The following is a 25,244-nucleotide window of genomic DNA, read 5'->3' on the forward strand; positions in this document are numbered from 1 at the left end:
ACCACACCTGACTAAGCTGCCTCATTTTTAACTTTAAATAGCTTGATGTTGGTGCATACCTGTCGGGGAGACTAATCCTGTCTGCATAGGGAAACCCTGACTCAAAATAAAAATTTAAGCCAGGTGGTGGTGGCACACACCAGCCCTTTCTGATTGGCAGAGGCAGGTGGGGCTCTGTGAGTTGGAGGCCAGTCTGGTCTACAGAGCAAGTACCAGGACAGCCAGGGTTACAGAAAGAAAATCAATCAATCAATCAATCAATCAATCAATCAATCAATCAATCAATGATGTGTGTGTGTGTGTGTGTGTGTGTGTGTGTGTGTAGATGACTCAGTAGTTAAGAACACTGGCTGCTCTTCCAGAGTGTTATGAAATATAATGCAGGGGCAGGCAGGGTGGAGGGGTGAGTGCGTATCTGTCAGGCTCATACTAAGACATCTCCCCTGAGAAATCACAGCAGAAACGCAATAGGCCTGGTATAAAGGTTTATTTGGGGGGGAAGGGAGGGGAATGAGGATCTGGAGAAGGAGTAGAGGCAGAGAACAGGCACAGAGAAGTGGGTGACAGAGAAGGACAGAAAGGGAAGAAAAGAGGAAAGGAAGGCCAGCCAGGAACATGTGGGAAAGGAGAGAGAAAGAGCTGGAGTGTCGGGCGATGGTGTAAGTAAGCCCTTGCTAGGTCCCTGGGAGGAGCCTCGCTGGATCACCTGTAAGCTAACACAGAGGACCCAGGTTCAATTCCCAGCACCTCCATCACAACTGACAATGTACTCTCTAACTCCAGTCCCAGAGGATCCAACACCTGCTTCTGGCCTCCCAGAGCACTGCGTGCATGAGGTGCACAGGTATGCAAGTAGGCAAGCATTGATTGCACACAAAATAAAAATAAGTAAAATCCGAAACAAAGTATCAAAGGGCTTGGAATGTATGCAGCGTCAGCACACTTCCCTTCCCCTCCCACTATAAGGCTGTTTCCTTTAACTTCCATGGTGGGGTAACAACCCTAGAGCAATGCAGTCATTTCTTTGCATTAGAGCTCCATAGATAGTTCAGTATAGGAAATTTTAACTGAAATTAGGCTATTTCTATTACCCATCCATTTAGTGTCTCCTGCTTGCTAAGCACTTACATTTTGCAGGGGCTGTCATGATAACAATAGGACTCACCAGGTCTCAAATTCTCCAGCTCTAACACAGGAGTCCAGGACAGGCTCCCCTCGAGGGATGAGATGTGAACAGGTTAGAACTTCCATATTCTATCAACATTCATTAGGAAGGAGTTCTAGGAAATCTAAAACACAAGGTCATTTTTTTGTACTATGTATACATGTGCCCTTATATAAACCCAGTACTGTATACATTGTATTCAATTAAAGTTGAAAAGTCCTTATAGCCAAGGATATGTAGAGGAAAGACTTGTGATTCTTGCAGGATCAAAAGACTGAGCACACAGTCTTTTCCATTCCAGTAAAGCTGTGTGTGAGGAGGCTGTGGCTCACACATCAAACAAGAGCAAGGTACACTGTTCAGGGAGACAGCCAGCAAGCAAAGCCCCTGTCCCTCCCTCCTGTGTCCCTGTTTATTGTTCCGCCACTATTTTGCTTTATTTTGCTCTCTGTCCCATTTCTTAGAAACCTTCCTGGCCATTTCACACAGACACCGGAGTCAGGGAAAGCACCGGTATGAGAACAGACAAGCCCTTGGCCAGAGGGCAGGAAGCAGCCGCCTCCTCCCCTCCAGTGTTCTCACCTATGTTCTCGGAGAAACATCTGGAGGAAAAATTACTACGTGCACCTGGGCTTGACATGAGCCTTGCAGATGGTGCCAGATCAGGGTGGGGGTGGGGGATGGGCTGCTCTATCTGCTCTCTTGCTTACCTGGGTGTCTCCCACTCTCAGCATACAGAGAGCCGAGCTGGCTTCTGTCAGCTTTACACACTGGATAGGAAAATACTCTGATAGTGAGCATCGCGACTTCCTTTGGGGAAGTTCCAGAGGTTGTGAGCCAGAAGCCACAGGACCTCCTGAAGCAGGGCAGGGAGTGGTTTGCATAGGTGAGAAGGCCCAGCCTGTGGATCCAAGGTGTCTCTGAGAAAGCCACGCCCCTCCCCCCCAGCTCTAGTCGGATACACTCTGACGTCAGGAGAATTTTCTCCTTGTTTGGACTCAGAATCCTGGTTTCGTCAGCTTTGACATCGGTCTCAGCAAGGTCCAGTTCTCAGGACTGCTGTAAAGATAATGCAGGTCTAAGCTTTCCTGCCTCCATCAGATGGAAGGTAGTGTTTCCCACCTGAACCCCCTGCCCTCCCTCTCACTCTCTAACTTCCTGAGAGAGTGTCTTCTAAGGCGAGTATGCTACTGTTGGAACTTCAGAAAGCCTTCCTTACTTTCAGAGGTAAAATAGCACCTGAGAACCCACAAATACAGTTACAGTGACATCTTTATGATAGAGAGCATTCTTGAGTTTTAACTTATGTCTGGGTTATCCAACAGAGGAAAACAAGCGAGCATATAGTAGTCCCGTGACCAATTTTAAGTACTTTTATTTTCATCTTTGCGTCTGTGCCTCATGGTGCTGAGAGCCACTGAGGCTCCCGACACCATTTTTCCGCCTCACTGGCTTCAGGCCCTTCTCACAACCTGTTCTGGAAGCTAGTAAATCATTCTTTCTGGCTTTCTTTAAAGTCACAAATTCTAGGGGCCAAGAGTTAAAATATCACCCAGATTGGTTAAGGCTGGTATGGAAAGCAAGTTGCCTTTCAGATGTCTGAAGTGTTGGAAGACCTCTGTGTACCTATCACAGTTAACCCACAGTGACGGGTGATTGGCAGCATAACAGCTGAGTGACAGCCATTTGGCCAGGAGTTCAAACGTCAGCTCAACGAGCCGTAGTCGGATCCCTGTTTGATTTGCTGTGGCCGTGAAGTCTACATCTCGCCAAGAACAGAGGCAGAGGCAAGGGTGACAGCTGGGAGCCATTTCTCGTCGATAAAGTTGTGATGGTTGAGATGTACAAGCGACCAGAGTTAATTTCACAGACCTTGAGCCAAGTGCTTAGTGTCAAAACCAGCTATGTTCAATGATGCAAACAGCCCTTTGTCAGCAGCCCACCTCCTCCCTCTTCCCTCCTCCCTCTTCCCCCTCCCTCTCCCCCTCCCTCCTCCCCCACCACACTCCTTCCTCCTGGCCAGCTAAAGGAAGGTTAGGTCCTGCTTTTTGAGGACTAGGTCCCACCTTAGGAAAGAGAGCACCTCCCTCTTTACTTCTAACAACCTCTTGACAATTTTACCACGATACAGCTTAATACAATCAAATTAAGTTTGATAAGATTGAGCTAACACACATAAGCGGCACCACACCTCCACAGCTGAGACACTGTTTCCAGAAAGCTCCTCCCCGGTCCTTGGGTCCACTCTTCCTGCTCACTGATGGGTTTTCTGTCTCTGTAATTTTGCTCTTTCGAGAATGTTCTATATGTGTGGAGTCACACCACATGCAATGTCTTCTCTTGGCAGAATGCTTTCGAAGCTCACTAGAGTCACAGTGTCTGTCCCTCAAGAGTTCCTCCTCCTTTTCCTGAACCAAGCAGGACCCCTGTGTCTGCCCCCCAATTGAAGGACATTTGAGGTCATTTTCAGCTCTTGGTGACCATGAATAAAGTGAGCATCCCACACTTTTTTGTTTTTTTGTTTTTTTTGTTTTTTTTTTAGGGTATAGCAATTACATAACTTTACTTCATAAAAAACCAGAACTATTTGAGCCAGAAGGATCCTAAATGGAGGGAGATTCTCAGGGGTTCAGTACTGGCCTAGTATGTGTGAGGACCTGAGATCCATCCTCAACACTGAAGAAAAATACTGTTTCCAAGAGGCGGAGCTGCTTGATTAGCACAGAATTGTATCAGGTTCCTGGCATCCTGTGCCTTCTCATAGCAATGAGTGCAGTTTATATAAACCTGTTTCCCTGGCCTTACTTCCCTTAATTCTCATCATGGGACCCTATGACGAATCTTACTCCAGGTTGTCTTAGTTAGGGTTTTACTGCTGTGGACAGACATCATAACCAAGGCAACTCTTATAAGGGACAACATTTAATTGGGGCTGGTTCAGAGGTTCAGTCCATTATCATCAAGGCAGGTACATGGAAGCATCAAGGCAGGAGTAGTGCAGGCAAAGCTGAGAGTTCTACATCTTCATCTGAAAGCTGCTAGCAGAATACTGGCTTCCAGGCAGCTAGGATGAGAGTCTTAAAGATCACACCCACAGTGACACACCTACTCCAACGGGGCTACAGCTTCTAGTAGTGCCACTCCCTGGGCAGAGCATATACAAATCATTACAAGATTGTCATCAACGCATGCTGGAAAAACTTCCTGTAACCAGATATTCCTAGACCCTGGTCTGCTGGTCTCTCCTCTGTTTTCTCAATGCTATTCTGGGTAGAACATTCTGGAAGGTGTCTCAACATGAAGAAACCTGTGGGGAGCTCTGGGCCATAGCTCAGTGGTGGAACATGTGCTTAGCATGTGCAAGGTTCTGGGTTTGATTGTTAGCACCACAAAAAGTGATTTTTCTTATCAAATGAGTACCAAATGACACCCCTGTCCTGGGTTTAAGAGGGGGCACTGAACTGGCCATCAGGCACCACCACAGGAAGGCCACACTTTAGGAAGCCACTAACCTCCCTTTTAGGAAGCAGAGGAGGAATAGATGAGAAATAAGTTCAGCTGCAGATCAAGTGAGAATGAGAGAAAGAAGATGGTGAAGTAGCTGTCCCTCTGTGCAGAGGGGCCTAGAGTAAGACGACGCCTCTCTCCGGAGTCTCCAGCGCTGATGAAGCAGTTGCCAGGTAGGACTTTCTTTGAGCCTAAAGTTTAACTGGGATAGCAGACAGCATTGAGTGCTGAAGAATCAAAGTAGGGAACGCTTGCTTTCCTGGGCCTGAAATGATGACTACGCTCATTTTGTGTGCTAAGCTGAAGGCTAGGAGTATTAGTGGAGAGAGAGAGGGGGAGAGAGAGAGAGAGAGAGAGAGAGAGAGAGAGAGAGAGAGAGAGAGAGAGAGAGAGAGAGACTTTCTCAAAGGTAAGGGTTAGATTTTTCTTGTGTTGCTCTTGGTGGTCTTTGCCTGTAGGACCTCCCACAAGGTGGCTGCTGACCAGCTGTCACTCCAGGAGGAAAGCGCCCTGGCCCCTGGTGCAATCCGCCAATGCACCTTCAGGAGTGATGGCCTGACTTTTGTGTCTTGTATGTGTATGTGTCTTCTCTACTAGGGGCAGTGACAACTCTTGCCCAAGCCCTTAGGAGAACAGGAGAGTTTACCTAGCCTAGATCCCCCGTCAAGAAAGCCTACTAGAATTACACTGCTGCCTACTGAGACAGTGATGGATTGTCCACTGGGTGGATAATCAAACACTAGGCTAGACTCTGTCCTCAGCAACCAACTTGTGACCATTAAATCCTGGGAGCATGAAAGAACATGGGCAGGCCTGAATTTTTGTTTCAATTTATAAGGGAGAGAGATGGGCGAGATTATTTATTATTCTTTTTTAAAGATGTATTTATTTTATGTATTCACGTATTTATATGCACTGTTGCTATCTTCAAACACACCAGAAATGGGCATCAGATCCCATTACAGATGATTGTAAACCACCATGTGGTTGCTGGGAATTGACTTCTGGAAGAATAGTCAGTGCTCTTAATCACTGAGCTATTTCTCCAACCCCTATTTATTATTCTTAAATGTTTAAATAAGGAGGGAGTTAAAAAATTCAGACTTAGTACAAAATGATTTGAATTCCAGCCCTGGCTCTGCTACATGATGTTGGACAAGTAATTTTAAAATTACATGTATTTCCTTACGTGTGTGCAGCCAGGTCAGTCCACAGCTCATGTAGAAGTCAGGGGACAATTTGTGGGGATCATGTGGGTCTTAAGGACAGAACTGCGATTGTCAGGCATGGGGCAGGTGCCTCTACCCACAGAGCTATCTCCCTGGCTTCTAGACAAGTAACCTTTTTACCTCAAATTCATCACCTGTAACATGGGAATAATATTGGTTTCTATCATTCAAGATTACTATGCAGATTAAATGAGTTCATTCTTATAAAGGTAGTAGAATGGAGTCAGGGACATAACAATCCATATGTTTATGTTTGTTAAGTTGAAATGTCCTTGTTTATATCCTCATCCTTTCTTCCTAATCTCTAGCCGCCACCACCTGTCCCTAACAAGACAAGACAGTTCTATGTGCCTGGTCTTTTTCTTCACTTCTAGTAATTTCAAACCTTGCCACCTGTCACCAACCCCCTTTTTAGAATCTGAGAGAGAATAAGTTATACTCCTAGCCTGGGTATTAGTTTTCTGTGGCAGCCAGAGCAAACTGTCACAAACCCAGTGACTTAAGGCAACAAAAATCTATTCTCTCACAGTTCTGGAGGTTACAAGTTCAAAGCCAAGGTGTCACAAAGTGGCTTTTACTGAAACCTATGAGGGAAAATTCTGCCTGCCCCAATCTGTATGTGTGTTCATGTGTCAGTGTGTATATGTGTTTGTATGCATATGCAAATGTGTGCATATATGTCTGTGTATGCATGTGTGTATCTCTGTGTGCATGTATGTGTGTGCATGTATGTATGTGTCTATGTGTATGTACATACGTATACAGGTGTGTTTATCTCTGTGTGTGCATGTGTGAGTATGTACATGTGTGTGCATGTGTATGTGCATGTGTGTGTTTCATATGCATGTTAGTGCATAGTGGTCCATGCTTCTCTTTATGTGCCTTTGAATATGTGTTATTGTTTTCCTCTTTAAGAGAATGCACCCTCTTGTCACCACTCAACAACTTCTCTGTGTAACCCTTTACCCAGCTGTGTCTCCTGGACCTAAAGCCCTTCGAGGGTGCAACACTGTGCTAGCTTTGTTTCCATGACTGTGAAAAAAAATACTCTGACAAAAGCAACCCAAGGGAGAGAAGGTTTATTCTAGGTCACAATTCCAGGTTACAGTCTGTCACCTCCAGGAAACCACGCTGCCAAGAGCTTGGCACAGCTGGCCAAATCACATCCACCGACAGAAACAGAATGCACGCATGCAGAGCTCAGTTAGCTTCTGCTGCTGCCCTAGACAGTCCAACACTGAAAACCGGGGAGCGGTGCTGCCCAAGCTCAGGCCGTGTCTCCTCACCGCACTTGGGACAATTAAGATGACCTCAGCAGGACATCCTGATCTAGACAATCCCTCCCAGACATTCTTCTTAAGTGACTCCGGGTTGGATCAGGTTGACAGTTAAAACTGGCCATCACAAATGCCCTCCTTTAAGCCCTCCACAGTCAAATGCCTTCCCGTTACGTTTCAAGATGCTCTAGTAGATAGACCCTGAGCTCAGACTTCCTGGGAAGTGTGCACAGTTCACAGAGCTCAGTCTGATTCAGGACCGTTTTAGGTCATTAAGCCAGAAACACTCAGGTGACCCATGCCTGCGGAAGCCTCAGCCACGCTGTCTGCACGGTCCCAGGCTGAGCACTTAGTGAACATTTGTGTTGTTCGTTTGTTCAGATCCATCACTTTATTTCCCATGTGTCACCGGTATATGTGTTGAACCTGACCCACGCACCTGAAATGGGTGACCTTGCTTTTCTCTAGTTTTCTGCTTCTTGTTTCCATATCTCCCCTCTCATTGGAGGATCCATTTGCCAGAGAGCTTCCAGGTGATTCCAGCTTGCACCAGGGTGGCCTTAAATACTTTAGAGCTTGGAGTTCCGCTTTGAACTCGGGGGATTGATTATCTTGACTTCCTCATCTCCTTAGATGGACCGATCTCTCTCCCTGTTCTATAGGCAAAGCTGGGGATGGATGGGCCAGCTTCATCTAAACTTTATTAGGAATATTTTCTAAGTTTTCTGTTTGGTTTTCATACTTCAAATAACTCTTAGAATCAATATTGTGATGACTGAAGTGTAAATGAATGAGAAACATGGAAGGAGTCTTCCCTTGAATTACATGAGGAGAAATTCTGTGAATTTCTATTGGAAAGCAAGGCAGAATAGCCAGGCGCATGCTGAGCTCCTGGGGAAGCCGCTACTGCTGTTCCTGGTCATGGTCTTGGCCTATGCCGTCCTTACTGCCTTTCTTTTTGATTTTTGACCTTGGGAATTGGTATTAAGCTGTTATTGTTCCTTTTTAAAATTAATGTTTTTAAGTAGGTATAAATGATAGCCTGCGACTTCAGCTCTCCCTATAGGCAGTTTAGCTAGCTCTTAGTATCCCAGAATTGGATCCAAGAACAAGGTCAAAGTTCATTGTGGAGGTTTTCTCATCCTCCCTCCATTCATCCCTCCCTTCTTTTCTTTCCTATCATGGTGCGTGTGTCTGAGATTGTGAGACAGGATCTCATGTACTCCAGGGTAAATAAGAACTCAGCTATGTAGCTGAAAAACTGTGGAACTTCTCGCTCTCCTATTTCTCCCTCCTGAGCACTGGGATGACAGGCACAGGCCCCCATGCTCCTCGATGCTAACGCTCAACCCCAGGGCTTCATGCTTGCCAGGCAAGTACTCCAACCACCAACCGCTGAGCTACATCCTCAGCCCAGGTCAGGCAGTTTTCCTTCAGAATGAAGAAAAGACATATATCTGTGTCCCGGACAAGCTCTCCTATCCTTTTCATGTCAATTTCTGCTTTGATGGCCTTTGCCCCAGCATGACAAATGACGTTGAAGAAGGAGAGACGTCTGCTACCCCAACTGGAGGAATTTATCAATCAAGAGAGTGCAGGTGGCAAGGCAAGGCAGGAAATCAGTAAATGGACTTCTGAAGGGAGGGCTCCCAGCCATAGTTCTTCATTTCTGCTTGCTCTCTCTCTCTCTCTCTCTCTCTCTCTCTCTCTCTCTCTCTCTCTCTCTNTCTCTGGTTCCTTCCCCCTCCCCCCATCTTTTGTTTTAAATTTCATTTTCACTTGTTATGGCGCTTTTTGTGTCATAATAAAAATGTAATAATGTTCCATTAAATTTCTCTCATTATCCTTTCGGCATTTGTGTACTAGCAATAATAACAACAGCAGATGGTTCTAGCCACAACAAATAACTCAAAGAATTACATTTGTTCCTCACAGAGAGATTCATTTTGAAGGGCAGAAGTTAGCAAGCAGGAGCAGTTCACCCCCAACCCTTGCCCCAACAGACGTGAGGAAAGTAAATGAATCTGTACTTCTTTCTTTCTTCTTTCTTTCTTTTTTCTTTTCTATTTCTGTCACTTGGGTGTCTCGACATCATAATGGTTTTCCCTTTAGGTTTGCTTCTTTTGAGTCTGGGTCTCACTATGTAGCCCTGGCAGCCCTAGAACTTACTCTATAGTCCAGGCTGGCCTTGAACTCATAGAGATCTACTTGCCTTTGCCTCCTTAGTGTTGGGATTAAAGGTGCGCCTGGTATCATAACAGTTTTCAACTTAGATTTCTACCTTAACACAGTGCAATAGCCACATCAAAAGGTTGTCTTTGTTGGCCGTATTTTGGTTTGGTTGTCTCTAGACTTTTCCAAAATGAGAATAGTAAATAGGTGTAGCATCTCTTCCCTTCCCTAGCTGTTTGGCAGTGATGACTAGGAACTATGGTTTTCATCCCTGGATACATATTAAAATTATCTGGGAGTCTCTTGTGAATTGATGCCAGTCTCAACCCAAGTTCAGCTGTAGAATCTCTTGAGGGGGGGATCAAGCCTCTAGAACCAGGAGTCGCTCAGCTACATCCAGTATGGTGCTCCTCCAGCTCTCACGTGGTGCTCCTCCAGCTCTCACGTGGTGCTCCTGCTGGGGCCTGGGATCTCTACCCACTGCATATATCTAACACCAGTGAGCAGCTTGTGCTCCCGTGAGCTATTTTACCTGATCTGTGGGCTGGGACCTAACGCTGAGCACAACCTAGAGTCTCAGAGCACGCTTGATTTAGTGGCATACCCTAGAGGTCTGCAGATGGCCGGAGGAGGTGTCATGGCCAGGATAAAGGAGCCGCAGAGCACAAGCAAGCAACAGAAGCCCTGCTGCTTCTGGCCTTGCCCTTTGACCTCTGACTGCTCGGTGGTGGCTTTCTTTCAGTTCTCCAAACCACTCCTGATCAGAAACGCTGTCCAGGTTCAGGAGGAGGATCCAACAGTGGTCATGAAGAGACTTCAAGGACCTGCCCTGCTGAAGCCGACACAGATCGGTAAGTCAGGGTTTCTCCTCTCCCCTTTCTTCCTCCCCCTCCCCCCTTTCCCCCTCCTTCTCTTCCCCTCCTTTTCTCTCTCTCTTTTTTCTTTCTAATAGTGTCTCATGCAGCCCAGACTGACCTCAAATTCAAAATGTAGTCCAGGATGACCTTGACCTTCTGATGCTTCTTCTGACTTTGTCTCCAGAGTTGGGGAATTATAAGTATACACCACCACCTGTGGCTTGTACAGTGCAGGGGTAAAAACCAGAGCGTTGTGCATATTAGACAGGCGCTCTACCAACTGAGCTGTATCCCCATCCAGACAGGCGAGTCTCGCCACAGGAGCTCTTTTGTGGACCACAGAGTATTTCTACCAGTGTGTTAATACTGTAAATGGGAAAGAGTGAAGCCCGAACATGTTTCCCTCAGAATCTCTCTTGTTAGAAGTTACCATTCTATTGACAGAAGTCTTTGTTTCATAAGGACAACCTGAAGGCAATCTTGACTTTAAAAAATGTTATATAATTCGATGTATCTATTTTTACGTGTGTGGGTGTTTCACAGGCATGCATCTGTGCCCCGTGTGTTTGCAGTGCCCGTGGAGGCCATAAGAGGGCAATACTTGCCCAGGACAGGAGTCATAGATGGTTTGTCAGCTGCTGTGAGGGTGCTAGGGAATTGAACCCAGGTCCTCTAGGAAGAGCAGCCAGTGCTCTTAACCACTGAGCTATCATTCCAATTGCCAATCTTCTTGAGTTCTCATGGTAGTAAAGCCTTTAATTGGTCCCTTTGAGTTAAAATAGTCTTTTTCAATCTGGGCAACACAGTATCGACATTATGGGACAGTTGGCAATGACCAAAGATACTTTTGGTTGTCACAGTTCAGAGGGCATGCCTCTACTAGGTTCTACTGGAAACACAGTGGGTCAGAGTCAGCAATATTGTTATGTAGCATCCTAAAACTAGCACAGCCTCCCAAGGGATTGTACAACAACAACAACAACAAACGTCAATAACCCCAAAGTCGAAAAATCCTAGACACAGGCAAAATCAAAATGAATGAAACTTCCTGCTACCCACACATTGTCAAACGTAACTCAGGAGGACTGCAGCAGGGCCCAGCCATTGCTGAAGTGGACTGTTTCAGCGGACACCTGCACTAATCAGTTCTGAAGAGACTGTGACTCTGGCTAAACGGGCTCAGGCCAGCCCTGCACAGCTGTGAAACACAGCCCTCGAGACCTCAGGATCACTCAGACCTGCTCTTCAGGGCCGACTACTAACACTCCTCTCTCAGCTGAAGCACACAGTCTGCTTTACATAAGGTTACCAGGAGGAGGACACAGCTAAAGGCAGCAGGGCACAATTAAAAAGGAAAGAACCAACTAGAATGAAGGGTGTTGTTGTTGTTGTTGTTGTTGTCGTTGTTGTTTTTAAATTAAAGTTGATAAAACAAACTGAAACAAAACAAAACAAAAAGCCAACATGCAGTTCCCTTGGATGAGGAAAGAAGGAGAGAGGCGGGAGGGGTTTGTAGGAAGAGCCAGACACGGTGAGAAAGAACGCAGAGGGTGAGGACTGCAGAGAAGTATGAAGCCAGCTTTCCAGCCCCATCCGGTGCTCAGCACTGGGTCGGTCTCCTCTGTATTACCCACCCCGTTACAGACAAGGAAGCTGAGCCCTGGCGACAGCTAAGGTCGGGCTCTCAAAGGATGACCAGTGTTGCAGATGTGTCAGTGTGCTGGGTTAGTACACATCAGGTCTGGGTTTGATCTCCTGGCACTACAAAAATTAAACAGAAGTGGTTAATTAATGAAGAGAAAGGAAAATGAATTTCTAGATTAACTTTGTCAGCTTTCCTATTGGCTGCTCTCCATCAGCTGGTGTGGATTGTCCAGTGTTGTGCAGAGCTAAGGGGCAGGTCTGAGGTCTGAGTAGCAACAATAGCTAATACTTATTTATCGTTAGTGTCTTCCTGGCTAAATGGTTTGCAGACAGTAACCTGTTCAAGCAATAGAGGAGCGGCACATTCTAGCATTTCCAACGTTTAGAGGTTATAAATTATGGGCAGTGCTACTTATAACAGTCAGAATTTGAACTCAGGCCCTCTACTCCAGCATCCACACATTCAGCTGGTAAACTCTACTACCTCCCTAGGCTCCAGATGCCAAAAGATTCCTCCAGGCCTTTTCTGTTCTATCTGTATTGTGTCTTTACTTGTCATGGCTTAAATCTTGAATCATGATCGGCATAAAACTGTCACTCTGGATCCTAGTCTACAGCTCCACGGGAAAGCAGCTCCCACCCTGTGTGATGAGGTGGGTCAGTTTAGCCGGAGAGAAGGCAGACTTGCCTGAGAGGGGGAGTTAGTATGTGTAATGTGGCATCTGGGCTCCGTTTTCTGTGTGAACCAGTGATGGTGTACAGTGAATGAGAAAATAAAAGGTATCGCTGGGTTGTGAGTCTTGCTCAAATGATGGGGACCCGCTCATCATAACGCTGGAATTTACTCTGATTTAATCTCTTGATTTAATCTGACCTGTCTATGGCAAAACCCCGAGGCTTTTTATGTGCCATTTCCCACCACAGCCAGCCAGTTATGTAAGAGGGGCCCATAGGAAGGAGGCGAGGGCTCAGATGTGGAGGGAGGATGCAGTTGGTTCTGCATGGCAGCTGTAATACACCCCCAGAGAAACTGCTTCAGGGTGGACACTTCAGCATGGCAGGAACCTCCGTGATTCAGGCAGCTAGAGGAGAGCTGGCACCTCACAAGAGGGGAAGATGGGTACATGTTTCTTCTGGGTGTCACCCTCGTAGCTCCGGGGCTGGGAGCTAATTGGGCCGACCTCAGGATTCACGAGAGCTTTGCAGTCACGTGGGCCAACTGTGGGCCAGATTTTCATGTGACCCATGAAGTACAAATTGCCTCATCGCGCAACAAATACTCTGGGTGGAAGGCCATTGTGGGAATATGTGGCAGTGCCAAGGACTGAAGAGGATAAATCCTCCAGTGTCTTTCCCAAAACAGTGGCCTAGCTGGTGTATTCACCTATAGAGAAGAGGGGGAAATGACAGCATGGGGAGAAAGGAGGAAGAAATAGTAGTTTCTTCTACTGTCTACATGTATGTTATTATTTTTAAATTAATCTACTTACTTTATGTGTTTGAGTGTCTTCATACGCACCAGAAGAGGGCATCAGATCCCTTTACAGATGGTTACGAGCCACCATGTGGTTGTTGGGAATTGAACTCAGGACCTCTGGAAGAACAGCTGGTGTTCTTCACTGCTGAGCCATCTCTCCAGCCTGGCATGTTACCTTCTTTGAGTTTGGAACAAGAATGAGTTTTGGGGGCAGCCCTAGGTTCAGATCTTAGCCACTTAGAGGCTGTAATACAGTCGCCATGTTCCTTCTGTTCTCTGAGCTTTAGAATCCTAGACTACGGAAGGGAAGGCAGCTGAGATGGCTAGAGAAAATCGCCATGAAGAGGCGAGCACAGTGCTAGATGCAGCGGTGAGGGAGGCTGAGTGGTTGGTCTTGGTGACAGATGTATTAGCAGTCATGGTAGTGATATTAGCATTTAAAGCTGATGTAGGAAGGACAAGACCCCTCTGGTTCAGCTATAGAATTATAGTCCAAGATAAGTGTTGAGATTTCCCAAACTTGAGGATCTATTACAGATGTTTACTCTTGACTTTAACCTGAATGCCAGGCTTCATTTGTGTTTCTGGTTCCGTTCTCAGGGGTAAATCCCAGGTTGACTTCAGGCTCTGGCCTCCTCTTGCCATGAGGGCTAGAATACTGCTAGCACACATTCCCACACATAACCTCCAGAGCCACGTCATTAGGGTCTTCTTGAGACTCCTGAGATGTTTACGCTGTTAATTGGTCGCGTTTATTTCCAAAACCTTTGAGGCTAGGCAGCTTATCAGCAGCTGAAGGAGCTTCAAGCAGAAATCTGTTCTGCATTATGTTTTTCCTTGTGGATTTGCTTATGGCTGTACATAAATATTTATCTGAACTATTTCAACAAACCCTAAATCATCAGCGATCCTTCTGCAAAGGACCCTTTAAGAAGATTTGTGTACGTCAAGAATGTCAGCAATCTCTTTATAGTACCGGATTCCAAGGACCAGAGGCCCTTCGCAAACATTTGGAACTATTGGGAGCTTTTCAACATGTCTTTTCCTTCCCCATTTCTGTGTGATCCTTCTGGAGAGGATCACCCTGCCCAGGCTTTCTCTACCTGTTGATGTTTTCCCATCCTCCGTCCAAGCCTCAAGCCTGTGGCCCCTCCCCAAGGGCTGAGAGCAGACACAAGGCAGAAAAGTGTTCCAGACAGGAGGATGCATAGGAACTACTCTGGGGATAGCGAAGGATTCAACAGAAGAAGACCAAGAGTGGGCGGGAATGGGGTGAAGAGACAGAACTATTCTGGCACAGACAGATGGGGAGCTGGATTGGGGAGACTTTCTACCCGAGCAACAACCGCCACAAACTGGGAATCCTCTATGGACCCAGGACCTATGATTGGTATCGAGGCACACACGGAATGGATATATGTTTCGGTGTTGTTGTTCACACAATGTTTTTTCAGGTTTTGATTCATTTCTAATATACAAAATTAGAAAGATTTCATAATATAACCTAGATTTCTGATAGCTTGTTAGAACTTGGAGCATCCTCCAGTGGTCATGTGTTGGAGCAGAGTCAAGGCTGTCTTCCCTATTTCCCTACCCGCTGGGTTGCTTATCCTTGCTTAGCCAGGCTGGCATCCACATGGGAATGCTGCCCTCTGGGTCCTGGGGCCTCAGCCAGTTAAGGGAGACAATTCAGGCTTTTGACACTGGAGCTAGACTGTCTCTGTGTAGGTCTGTTTCCAGCTGTGTCCATGACCTTAAACGAGTATGGTTTTTTTTTTTTTTTAAATAATTCCACCTACCCAATATGGCTGATGTGCTAATAATCACCCAGCATGCCATAGGTTAAGGGATTAGCTGTTACCTCTCTAACACCATAGCTGACGCTGGCATTTCTGCTTCACCCACAGAACCTAGAACTTAGGCTCTTTGTCCATAACAGGCATTAAGTAGTTGATGAATGACTATGTTTTCACGCTTCCTGGTTCTCTAAGATTTGACATCAGCAGTCAGCATGCTAATTAGCTTTTCATACAGCAAAGAGCTGGTGTTCTCCAAAAGCCATCGGCGCTGATGACATTAGGAGGTGCCATTGAAATCATGCCACTTCTCAGAGACCCGCCATGCAACCCAAAAAACAAGCCCGCATTTAGAAAGGTATTTAGAGAGGGGTGGGCGGTTTGTTTTAGACGTTCAGTTGTTAGCAGGCAGCTGTCCGTGACCCATTTCTCAAGGTCAAGCCAGTCTCTAGAGATTAGGACATAGGAACTTCACCAGAGAGGAAGTCGGAGTGTATAGCTGACAGGGTGATGGGCCTTTCTGATCTGATCGCCACACCTCCCTGCTGTAAAGTCAAGGCTTTGTAATTAGTACCGCAGACAAGATGGACTGTTTTCTAAGAACCGGTTTCCGATGTTCTGATCCACTTTATGTATGTTGACGTCCCAGTACCATCCCACGCAGGCCTTCTATGTGGAGTCTGGTGGATGGGGACTTTTGTGGTTAGATTAGTGTACCCTAAAGTGCTTTACCAGCAAAGTTGGATTCTCTGTTTCCCAAGAAAAGTTGCATTTCAATAAAGTCAGTCACATTCAACTCGATTTGGATAAAACGCTTCTAAAACTGCTCTCATTTTGTATGAAAAGACTCCACTATTTCTCATGAAATCTGTCTCTCAAGGGCATGCGTGCGTGCTCTCTCTCCCCTCCCTCTCTCCCCCCCCTTTCATCCTTCCTCTCTCCTCATATAATTAACACCTACGTCTCTAAAATTATAGTCCTACACTAAAAGGCAATGCAATGATGATAAAATATGGTTGGTTCTGGCTGCTTCTCAGCTCCTCCTCTGCGTTCTACGAGGGTCCACAAGTCTGGCAACCCAGTGCTTGGCTCTCTTGTCTGCCTTGAGATCTTCACCATATGCAGCCTGGGGATGGAGCTCTGCCAAAACACGTCAGGTCTATTTTGAAGAACTTAAGAAAATATACCCAAGTGTGAGATGTAACAAGAAATGATACTTTCCCTTCATATAAAAATGATCTCTCTTTGCATGTGTCCCACGACGTATTAAACTTTCCCTAAACTTTATTTCATGTTCTTCTCTGAGCTAGGAGGAAATAACTACCAGTCTTTAGTCCCAAACTGATTTTGTGACTCCCAGCAGCTGACCCTCAGCCTGTCAGAGCACAGATCTATCAAGATAGTTTGCACCTGTATTGTCCCAAGCAAGTGTTGGCCATGGAAGTTGTTGAAGGTAGTGGAGCCGCCGCCTCTCTGCACCGTAGTGACTGCTCAGAGTTGCCTCTTTCATCAGCACCAACAGAGTGGCCTGGGTTTGTTCTTTTTTACCTGAATGGTTGCCGTGGAGGAAGAGAGAGATGGAGAACTTTGGAAAAACAGAGATTGTGTGAGTGCTGCGATTGAGAAATTAGATAATGAACAGCCCCTGACAGAGGAATTCTAGTGGCCAAGATCAACAGAGTCTAGATGTAGGCAGGAGTAGCCTTCCTGTCTGCCCCTCCCCAGAGGGCTCTTTGTGTCAACAAGCACAGCCAGCTTCTTGGCTGCCTCCCAGGCCTCAGGGAGGGGGTCATCATTTTTGTTTGCTTTGCAAATATCTTAATGGGAAGTGGTTCAACACCACCTATGGGTTAATCTGAGGGCTTCTGCCTGGCAGCTGTTGGCTCTGAGAGCCACATGGCTGCTCTCCGGTGGAGGGAGCCGAGCTGGCCGTCACTAATCCGTGCCAGGTTGAGGTCTCTTCTTTGCCTACTGGATTTACAGACGGGCAGGAAGCACCTTGTTGCCTTTTATTTTTAGTGTTCCTCCTGGGAGGGCGAGAGGCTGCTCTCCTCAGATTCAACTGCGCTTTCTCTTGAAGGCAGGCTAGCTGGAGTTATTTTCCCCATCGGAAAGCAGCCTTGGTTTCCTAAGCTCATGTTTGCAGAATCTGAGGTTTATATTAAATATGGTGATGGTGGGGGTGGTGTTTTGGGAGGAGCACACGGGGAGGATGCGGGGAGCCCCCAGGGATGGCTCTTCATCTGGGATCTAAAGAACTGGAGAGCTGCAGGGCGGCTGTAGAGTCTCACTCTGCTGCTCTGTCAGTTCCGAGAAAGCCTGATAAGGCTTTTGTGCATCAAGAGGGGTCAAGCATGCTTCCCAGAGTGACAGGACCAAGTCAAGCCTCTCTAGATCTGTGGCTTCTGACAGTGACGCAGACCGTTTCCTTCTCTGTGCTTCCCTCGCTGGGTTCCGGACAGGGTGGGGTGAGTGGAGGAGTCCGTGGAGTCACACTGCTTTGGAGACAGCTTCCAGATGCTGTGTCTGTAAACACGCAGAAAGGTCAGATCACTCTGTGGGTGAGCTGCCTGCTGGGATACTGCACTTCCGCTTGCAAAGTCTTGTTCTTTTCTGGGGTTTTCACACACACTTAAGGGGGGGGGTCACTGCTGGCAATGGAATCCCAGAGACCACTCTCACAACCTTCTGACAGTAAAAACTTCCTGAACTCACTTCATTTGCTCAAGGCCTCAGTTTCCCCATACTTGCATGGAAGAGCAACTGGCCGGACAACTTCTTCCCCAAGTCATGAAAAGTAAATGAGATAACACACACTGTGTACATGTGTGTGTATATATGTGTGTGTGTGCCTGTGTGTGTGTCTGTGTGTGCACACATGTGTGTATCTGTGTGTCTGTGTGTATGTATATATATAAACATACATATATATATATACACATACATACACACACACACATATATATATACACAAACATATATATACACATATACACATACACACAAATATATATAGCCTCATCTGACACATGAAACTACTCATGCCTAAGAATAATAGGAGTAGTTAGTGTTACCCTTGCAACATAATTCTTCCTATATGGAAGTCTTGATAGTATAGTTCAGTGTTGGTACTTCAGGTCCTTTAATATTAAGCCAGTGCTAAATTCAGGACAGTTTGAACATCATATAAAGTATAAAATAAAAAAAAAAAAGAATAAAACCCATTGGGTGGGGTAAAAGGAATTCAGAATCCACATTAATAGAAGGGGAAAATGGGAGAGAAGGTGGAAGGAAATTCTTCATTGCAATTAGAATGTGAAATAAATGTAGATTTGGTGATTGAAAATCGACATTTTCCAAGTATGGAAACGATCACTGCTCTAGCACCATGAACGGGTGTCTAAAACAAAAGGTGAGAGACAGGGACTAACAAGCTATTTTCATAATGTCAGAATAAGTTCCCACAAGAAAGCTGTAGAAGGACACAGAGGAACCTTGCAGAAGCCACTGTGACCAAATGACAGCATCACAGAGATGGAGCCACCAGACTGCACACATCCCTCAGAACAGCGTCCTGTCTGTGGATTTCCTGCCAAATGAGCATGACCTGGATTTAATCCTGAGGGGACAGCAGACAGACCCCAACAGAGGAGTCTGCTGGAAGATAACTGGCTAGTAGGCTACAAAACGAAACAGAGGGGACGGCTGAGGAGCTCTTCCAGCTGGAAGGAGACATAAGAGAATGTGACCCCCCATCCGGTGTTTCTTCTGCTACAGGAGTTGCCCCTGGCATCTTTTGCAAAATCAGAACACTGTGGAGTGAGTCATAGAGTCTTGCTAATCTTAATTTTCCGATTTTAGTCACTGCACTTTGGTAAGAGAACACTCTTACCTTTGAGAAATGGATTACTTCAGAACTTAGGAGATAAAGGAGTGTCAGATTTCTCCAGAGTTCAGAAAAGGTTCCTGCGTTTGTGTGTCAGTGCTCTTGTCTACAGCCCCGTGAAAGACGAAGACAAAGCAATAGGTGTGCTGCAATGCTCAGCTATTCCTGCATCTCTTGTGGAAATCTGAAACGCAGTTAATTCAAAAAGTTACAATGAAAGCCCAAGTCAGTTTCCCAGCCTCCCCCCCTAACTCTCCAGCCTTCTCTTCAGTTTGCAGCCCTTTCCATCACTCTTGCCGAACTACAGTATATCATCTATCTAGTGCCGTCGGTTTGGGTTTTTCGTTTTTTAGGATTTTTTGTTTGGTTGGTTAGTTGGTTTGGTTTGTTTTTAGACGGAATCTTTCTATAGAGCACCGGACTAGTCTAGAACTCACGATGTAAACAAGGCCAGCCTCAGAGTCATATAGATCTGCTTGCCTCTGCCTTCCAAGGGCTGGGATGACACACGTGTGACACCATCCGTGGTGCTAATTCAGTTTTTAAGGTACTATCACTATGACTCTACATAGGTCAACCCATAAACCACTTCAAAACCTGACCAGGGCCATGCTGGGTGAGGAGACCTGTGGCCATAGTCCTAGCTACTCGAGGGGCAGAGCCAGGGATGTTTCCTGTGCCAAGGAGTTCAAGACCAGATGAACAACCAAGTGAAGTTCATTGGAAGACAAAACTTACTCAAAGGAGAAAGCAGAGGTGACACAAAAGAAGCCGCTCAGAGGTCTTGTCATTGCTTCTCTTTGGACATTCATTAAGATCGCCAATGTAATGGTGGCATGCTAGTCCTGTAACAAAACAGTACTAGGGACAGAGAGCGTAGGCAGGCTCTGAGGCAGCCAGATCTGGTTTCCATCTGGTTCTGACCCACAATTCATTTGTGTTTAATCACTCAATGCAAAACTGAACAGCACAATTTGAGTATTTAAAGAGCTTACAAGGTAACCATAGGTCTAAGGCACCTGGACCAGGTCAGGGAAGAGGAGTGGCAGTGCTAGGGATGCTGGAGTGCCCTCAGCATCATTCCACCTTCAACCCTCGGAGAGTTCTTTATTCCTTATTAGAACTAAACAGTAGAGCTGGAGATGTGGCCAAATGGGTGAGAGAGCTTGCTATGCAAGAACAAAGACTTAAGTTCAGATGCCAGCACTCATGGCAACTCATGCCTGTGATTCCAGTACTCAGGGGGCCAGAGACACAAGGGGCACTGGGGCTTCCTTGCTTTCAACCTAGTCTCATGTTCAATGAGAGATCCTGTCTCAAGGAGTAAATAAGGGAGTGGCAGGCAGAGCAGGGGAACTGGTGTCTCCCCCTGGCCTCTGTGCATGCACATATATCTCTCTAGCTGACAGTACGAACCCTGAGAGAGTGGGGCCCAAAAAACGAGTTGGACTTAAGTCTTGTGCAACAGCCAACTTTATTCAGAGCATCTAACAATTTATACTCTCAAGGTTAAGAAGTGTCACCTGAGTAAAGTGTACAATCACAAAGATGCCACGTGTGGCAAAAGCCTTTTTCTCCATAGAGACACAGCTGAAGTAAACTCATGCCTACCCACAACACCTAGGAGGAGCATCAAAATATTCTAAGAACAAGTTTGCGTTTTACAGAAACTGAGGTCATAGGACTCTGTTTTCTTGGAGATTTCTTACAAGCACTCAGAATTCTCACAGGACCCTATTCTTGGACTGTGTTCCGACAGACACCACACAGGCACATACAACAGAGAGAGAGAGAGAGAGAGAGAGAGAGAGAGAGAGAGAGAGAGAGAGAGAACAAGAAGCCTTGAGAGGCTACATACGCTTAGTTCTAACTCACACGAGAATTGCCAGTCTCAAGTCAGCACAGGGTCTTCAACAGGGGACTGGAGTCCCCTGATATCACCTCTCACATTATCTTTATTTACCTTTGTGACTTGAATGCATTGGAACCACTTCCAATCTCTTCATTCCCCTGGTATACCCTCCTTAAAGAAAGCTGTATGGGGTGTGTGTGTGTGTCTGTCTGTCTGTCTGTCTGTCTGAAACCCATGTTCCTCAAGGGCCGAGGAGGCCTCCTCACATCCTGCTTGGAGCACCTTGTCTGCAGGGTTGTTCCATAGCCGCTCCTTGGCTGCAGGAAATGGATCTCTTACTAAAAGGCCACTTTGTCCCATGTCATCAAATGAACAGGGACAGTTTGCCAGCTGTGCTGAGTAACCTTCCTCCCAGGGCTGCCATGTGAGAAACAAGCTTGACAGAAACGACTCCTACGAGGCACCAGGAAACTAACAAAACCCAACCTGTGATGAAGTGGCTGCAACCTGCCCAGCTTTGAAACGAGCATATGCTTTCAACCGTGTAGCACTAATGCGCGTCTTAATTTGTTTAGGCACCAATAGGCTGTAATCGATACAAGATAAGATGTAACTTTAATCAAAATGAATAAAAAGTACCCAAAGAAGCAATTTAAATGGAGCTTATGAAACAGAGATTCAATAGGCAGCTGCTATGTCTTGACTCCCATCTTTAAAAAGACAATGACAGAGGCTAACCCTGTTACAGGAAAGGCCCAAGTCAGACAGTGCAATGATGAGCCTTATCCTCCAAGATCGCCTTTCTAACCTTTAGCCTCCAGACTGTAGTGACCAGCTACTGAGGGAACAAATACGGTCCAATTTGCTTCCCCTTGCAAAAACCACACCCCCAGTGTCCTGCTTTTCAAATATGACTCTGTACGTTTGGTTAGGGTAACTCCATTACCCACTTTCCATTATTCCTCAGTGAACTGACAAATTGAATTTCAAAGCCTGTGAAGCTGAGGCCGAGACCCTAGCCCACAGTGACTTCCCACTGTGTTACCACTACAGCATGACAGAGCCAGCTGGCTTCATGATCTTCGCTGAGAAGAAAGATGCCAGGCACTCCAAGGAGAGCATGCAGAGAGCCAACCTCTATACTGCCTCTCATCTGTCATAAGAGAGAACTAGACACCAGCCTCTTTGGGATTTTATCCTTATTCCAAGGCAGATTCCCAGAAGAAGGGTTTTCGGTGGTAGCTGGGGTTTTTCCATCCCCGCTAGCTCACACACTTAAAGGCAGCAGCTACATCAAGCCGCTGCCCCTGGAGGCACCTGCAGGAGATCCTAGCCATGCTTCTGAGAGGCCCAAGTGCCCTGAACATCTGTGCTGACGGATTTGTGAATGCTCACAGAGATTGAAGACTGTTATTTTTTTCAAAAAGCTTTTTTTTTTTTTCTTTCTTTCTTTTGTTTTGTTTTGTTTGGGTGCAGATCCACACGGCAGTCACATGGCTGGGAAGATGGCTAAGTGGATAAAGGGCTTTCTGTGAAAATGTGAGGAAGGATTCCAATCTCTAGAACTCAAATAAGTCCAGGCAGGCAGGCCTGGTGGCTCTTCTGTAACCCTAGGTAGTGTTTACAAGGTAGAGAAAGAGACAGGGGAGCCACGGAGCAAATAGATTGGCTGGACTTACTAAATTAGCCTGCTCCAGGTCCAGTGAGAGATCCAGGTTCAGTAAATATGGTGAAGGATGGTCAAGAAAGATACCCACTGTGAACCACTGACCCCCCCCACACACATGCCTACACCTGTGTGAACATGCAAATGCGTGCACAGAGATACTACTTATGTAAGCATGCAAGAGAAACAAACATGTAAGTGTGCAAGAGAAACAAAATATCATACTTTTTAAATGAATAACCTCTTGTTAGTTATCTAATAATCAACTTTTTCTGTTTTTTTTTCCGAAAATGTCCTTTTTACAGGTTTTTCCAAGCTAGGATCCAATCTAATGTGTTTTATCATAACAATAGAGAGGTAAGATACATGTTCACAAACATACATACACACACACACACATATAATAAAATAAACAAAGAAGCTAGTGAAAAAATTGCCATGAAGGAGTCAAAACAAAGGAAATTAGCTTGTCCCATTCATTTGTATTTCTTAGTTAATTTGTGTGCTTGTGTACTTGTTCATGTATGTGTGTATGTGTGCACATGTGTGGAGAGGCCAGAGATCAACCTCTTCTCAGTCTTTTTTTTTTTAAAGATTTATTTACTCAATATGTCTTTAATTGTATGTATGAATTGCACCACAGAGGCCAGAAGAGGATGTCAAACCCTGTGGAATTAGAGTTATAAGTGTTTGTGAGCCACCATGTGGGTGTTGGGAATTGAAACTAGGCCCTCTGGAAAGAAGCAAGTGCTCTGAACCACTGAGCCGTGTCTCCAGCCCAATCCACCTTATGATTTGAGGCAGGGTCTCTCATTGAACTGGGAGCTCACTACCAATTTGCCTGGCCAACATGGATCCATGGATTCCCCAATCTCTTCCTTTCTAGCACCAAGATTATGGGTGCACACTAACATCCACACCTGGATAGGTGCACACTAACATCCACACCTGGATCTAACTCAGGACTTGATGCTTGAATAGCAACACATTACTAACCAAGCTATTGCCCAGCCCTGACCTGCCCCTCTTTCTTTGAAAGAGCAAGGTGGTGACTGGAAGACAGCTCTGTGGATAAAGCACTTGCCATGCAAGTGTGAGGACTGGAGTTTGGATTTCCAGCCCCTACATAAATGCATGTGTATGGTAGCCACTTGTGTAGCACTCGGCAGGACAAGACAGAGGATCCCCAGGCAGACTGGCTAGCTTGCTAGCCAAAACTGGCAGCCTCTAGGTTTATTGAGAGACCCTGCCTCAATATATAAGGTGAAAGGCAATTGAGAGAAGGACCGAAAGCCAACTTGGACTTACATACACAAATGCACACAAGTGCACATCACACACACACACACACACACACACACCCCAAATGCAGATGCAAAAAAAAGAAGATACACTTTGGAATTTTTTCTTAATAAGGTTCTCACATTGTTACCATGTAACAATTTCTCATTTGTTACAATGTATTGCACCACACATGGAAGCCAGCTCTGATGATCAGGTCTCAGGAAGAGTAATCTTGCTTTCCCCTCTCAGAATTTCATTGTGCATATTAGAGTCTCTGGGAGGAAATCTGCTTAACTTTGTTCAGTCAAGTACTTTCCAATGTATCTCTCTGGGGACAGTCCTTGCTCCCATGCTCCTCCTTTTTCAAGTCAAGAAACAGTGTAAACATTGCATTAAGTCTTCCAGAGGCTTGAGGGTGGGAAAGTCCATTGATCAGCTGGCCCCAGGGAGACTCAGGAGGCATCCACAGTGGTCTCTGGCTTCTGAAAGCCCCCCCCCCCCCCCCCGTGAGCCAGACAAATGCTCAGGACAGATTTCCATGCTGGGGTAGGAGGGGTTAGGAAGCAGAGGCAGGGCAGGAATCCTAGGGCCACACCCTCTTTCTAGATTTTCCCTATAGCTCCTTAAAGTTCCTTCAGCACTTCTAAAGGAACATAGAGGGCATACAACCTTAAGTATCCCACAGCCCACAGAATTTCCTTCAACTAGACTAGTGAGTCTCTTATCTATTACCCGGAGGTACTGAGCCAGAGGGAGAGCAGAGGACTTGGAGCCAGAACAATGTAGATCAGTAATATGTAGGAAGTGCTGGGGATTCACCAGGATACCTGGGGAAAACCCTGCCCTTTCTGAACCTTATTTCTTCTTCAGTGTTCTAGGCAGAACGGAAGTGCTTAGCTCACTGTATCTCTGTGGATGGTTGTGAAGATCTTGTTAGATAGTCAAGAACATTTTTAAAATCAGAATTCAATAGAAGTACTAGCTAATTTAAACTTACTGTTAAGGCTATTTTTTTTTCCTGACCTGTGTGGCCTAACATTATGGGATTTACCCAACATGTCTAACAATTACTAAATACTTACTGTGTCCCAGGCACTGAGATGGATGCTGATAAAAAATGTGGAAGGCAGCCACTCTGATCTTTTACCTTCTGTCTGGGAGACACGTGATGCTAAGTAATGGCAGTCCCTTCTCCCAGGCCTGATTATTTTAAATGGCTATACCTGTAACCTCCTCTGAAGTGTGTTCATGAATGGTCCACACATATCGCAATGAATTAATCAGTTTAATAAGATTTAAAATGTAGCACTGGGGGTAGCCTTAAAGCTGGTTTACCTCAATTCCTTCACTTTATAACTGAGGGAAGCTCAGACCCTGAATACCTGAAATATACCCAAAATCACTTATTTGTGTGTGTGTGTGTGTGTGTGTG

General features: G+C 45.8%; 1 protein-coding gene across 1 annotated transcript in view; it reads left to right on the forward strand.

The window, feature by feature from the left end:
• Myo3b (myosin IIIB) overlaps positions 1-25,244 on the forward strand; it is a 328,196-nt gene that overhangs the window by 223,311 nt on the left and 79,641 nt on the right. The window contains exon 28 of the mRNA XM_021193757.2: positions 10,093-10,201. Coding sequence (XP_021049416.1) covers positions 10,093-10,201 — 109 coding nt within the window. The remainder of the gene's footprint in view (positions 1-10,092; positions 10,202-25,244) is intronic.

Source organism: Mus pahari, chromosome 3, assembly GCF_900095145.1.
Source record: "Mus pahari chromosome 3, PAHARI_EIJ_v1.1, whole genome shotgun sequence".
NCBI classification, from domain to species: Eukaryota; Metazoa; Chordata; class Mammalia; order Rodentia; family Muridae; genus Mus; species Mus pahari.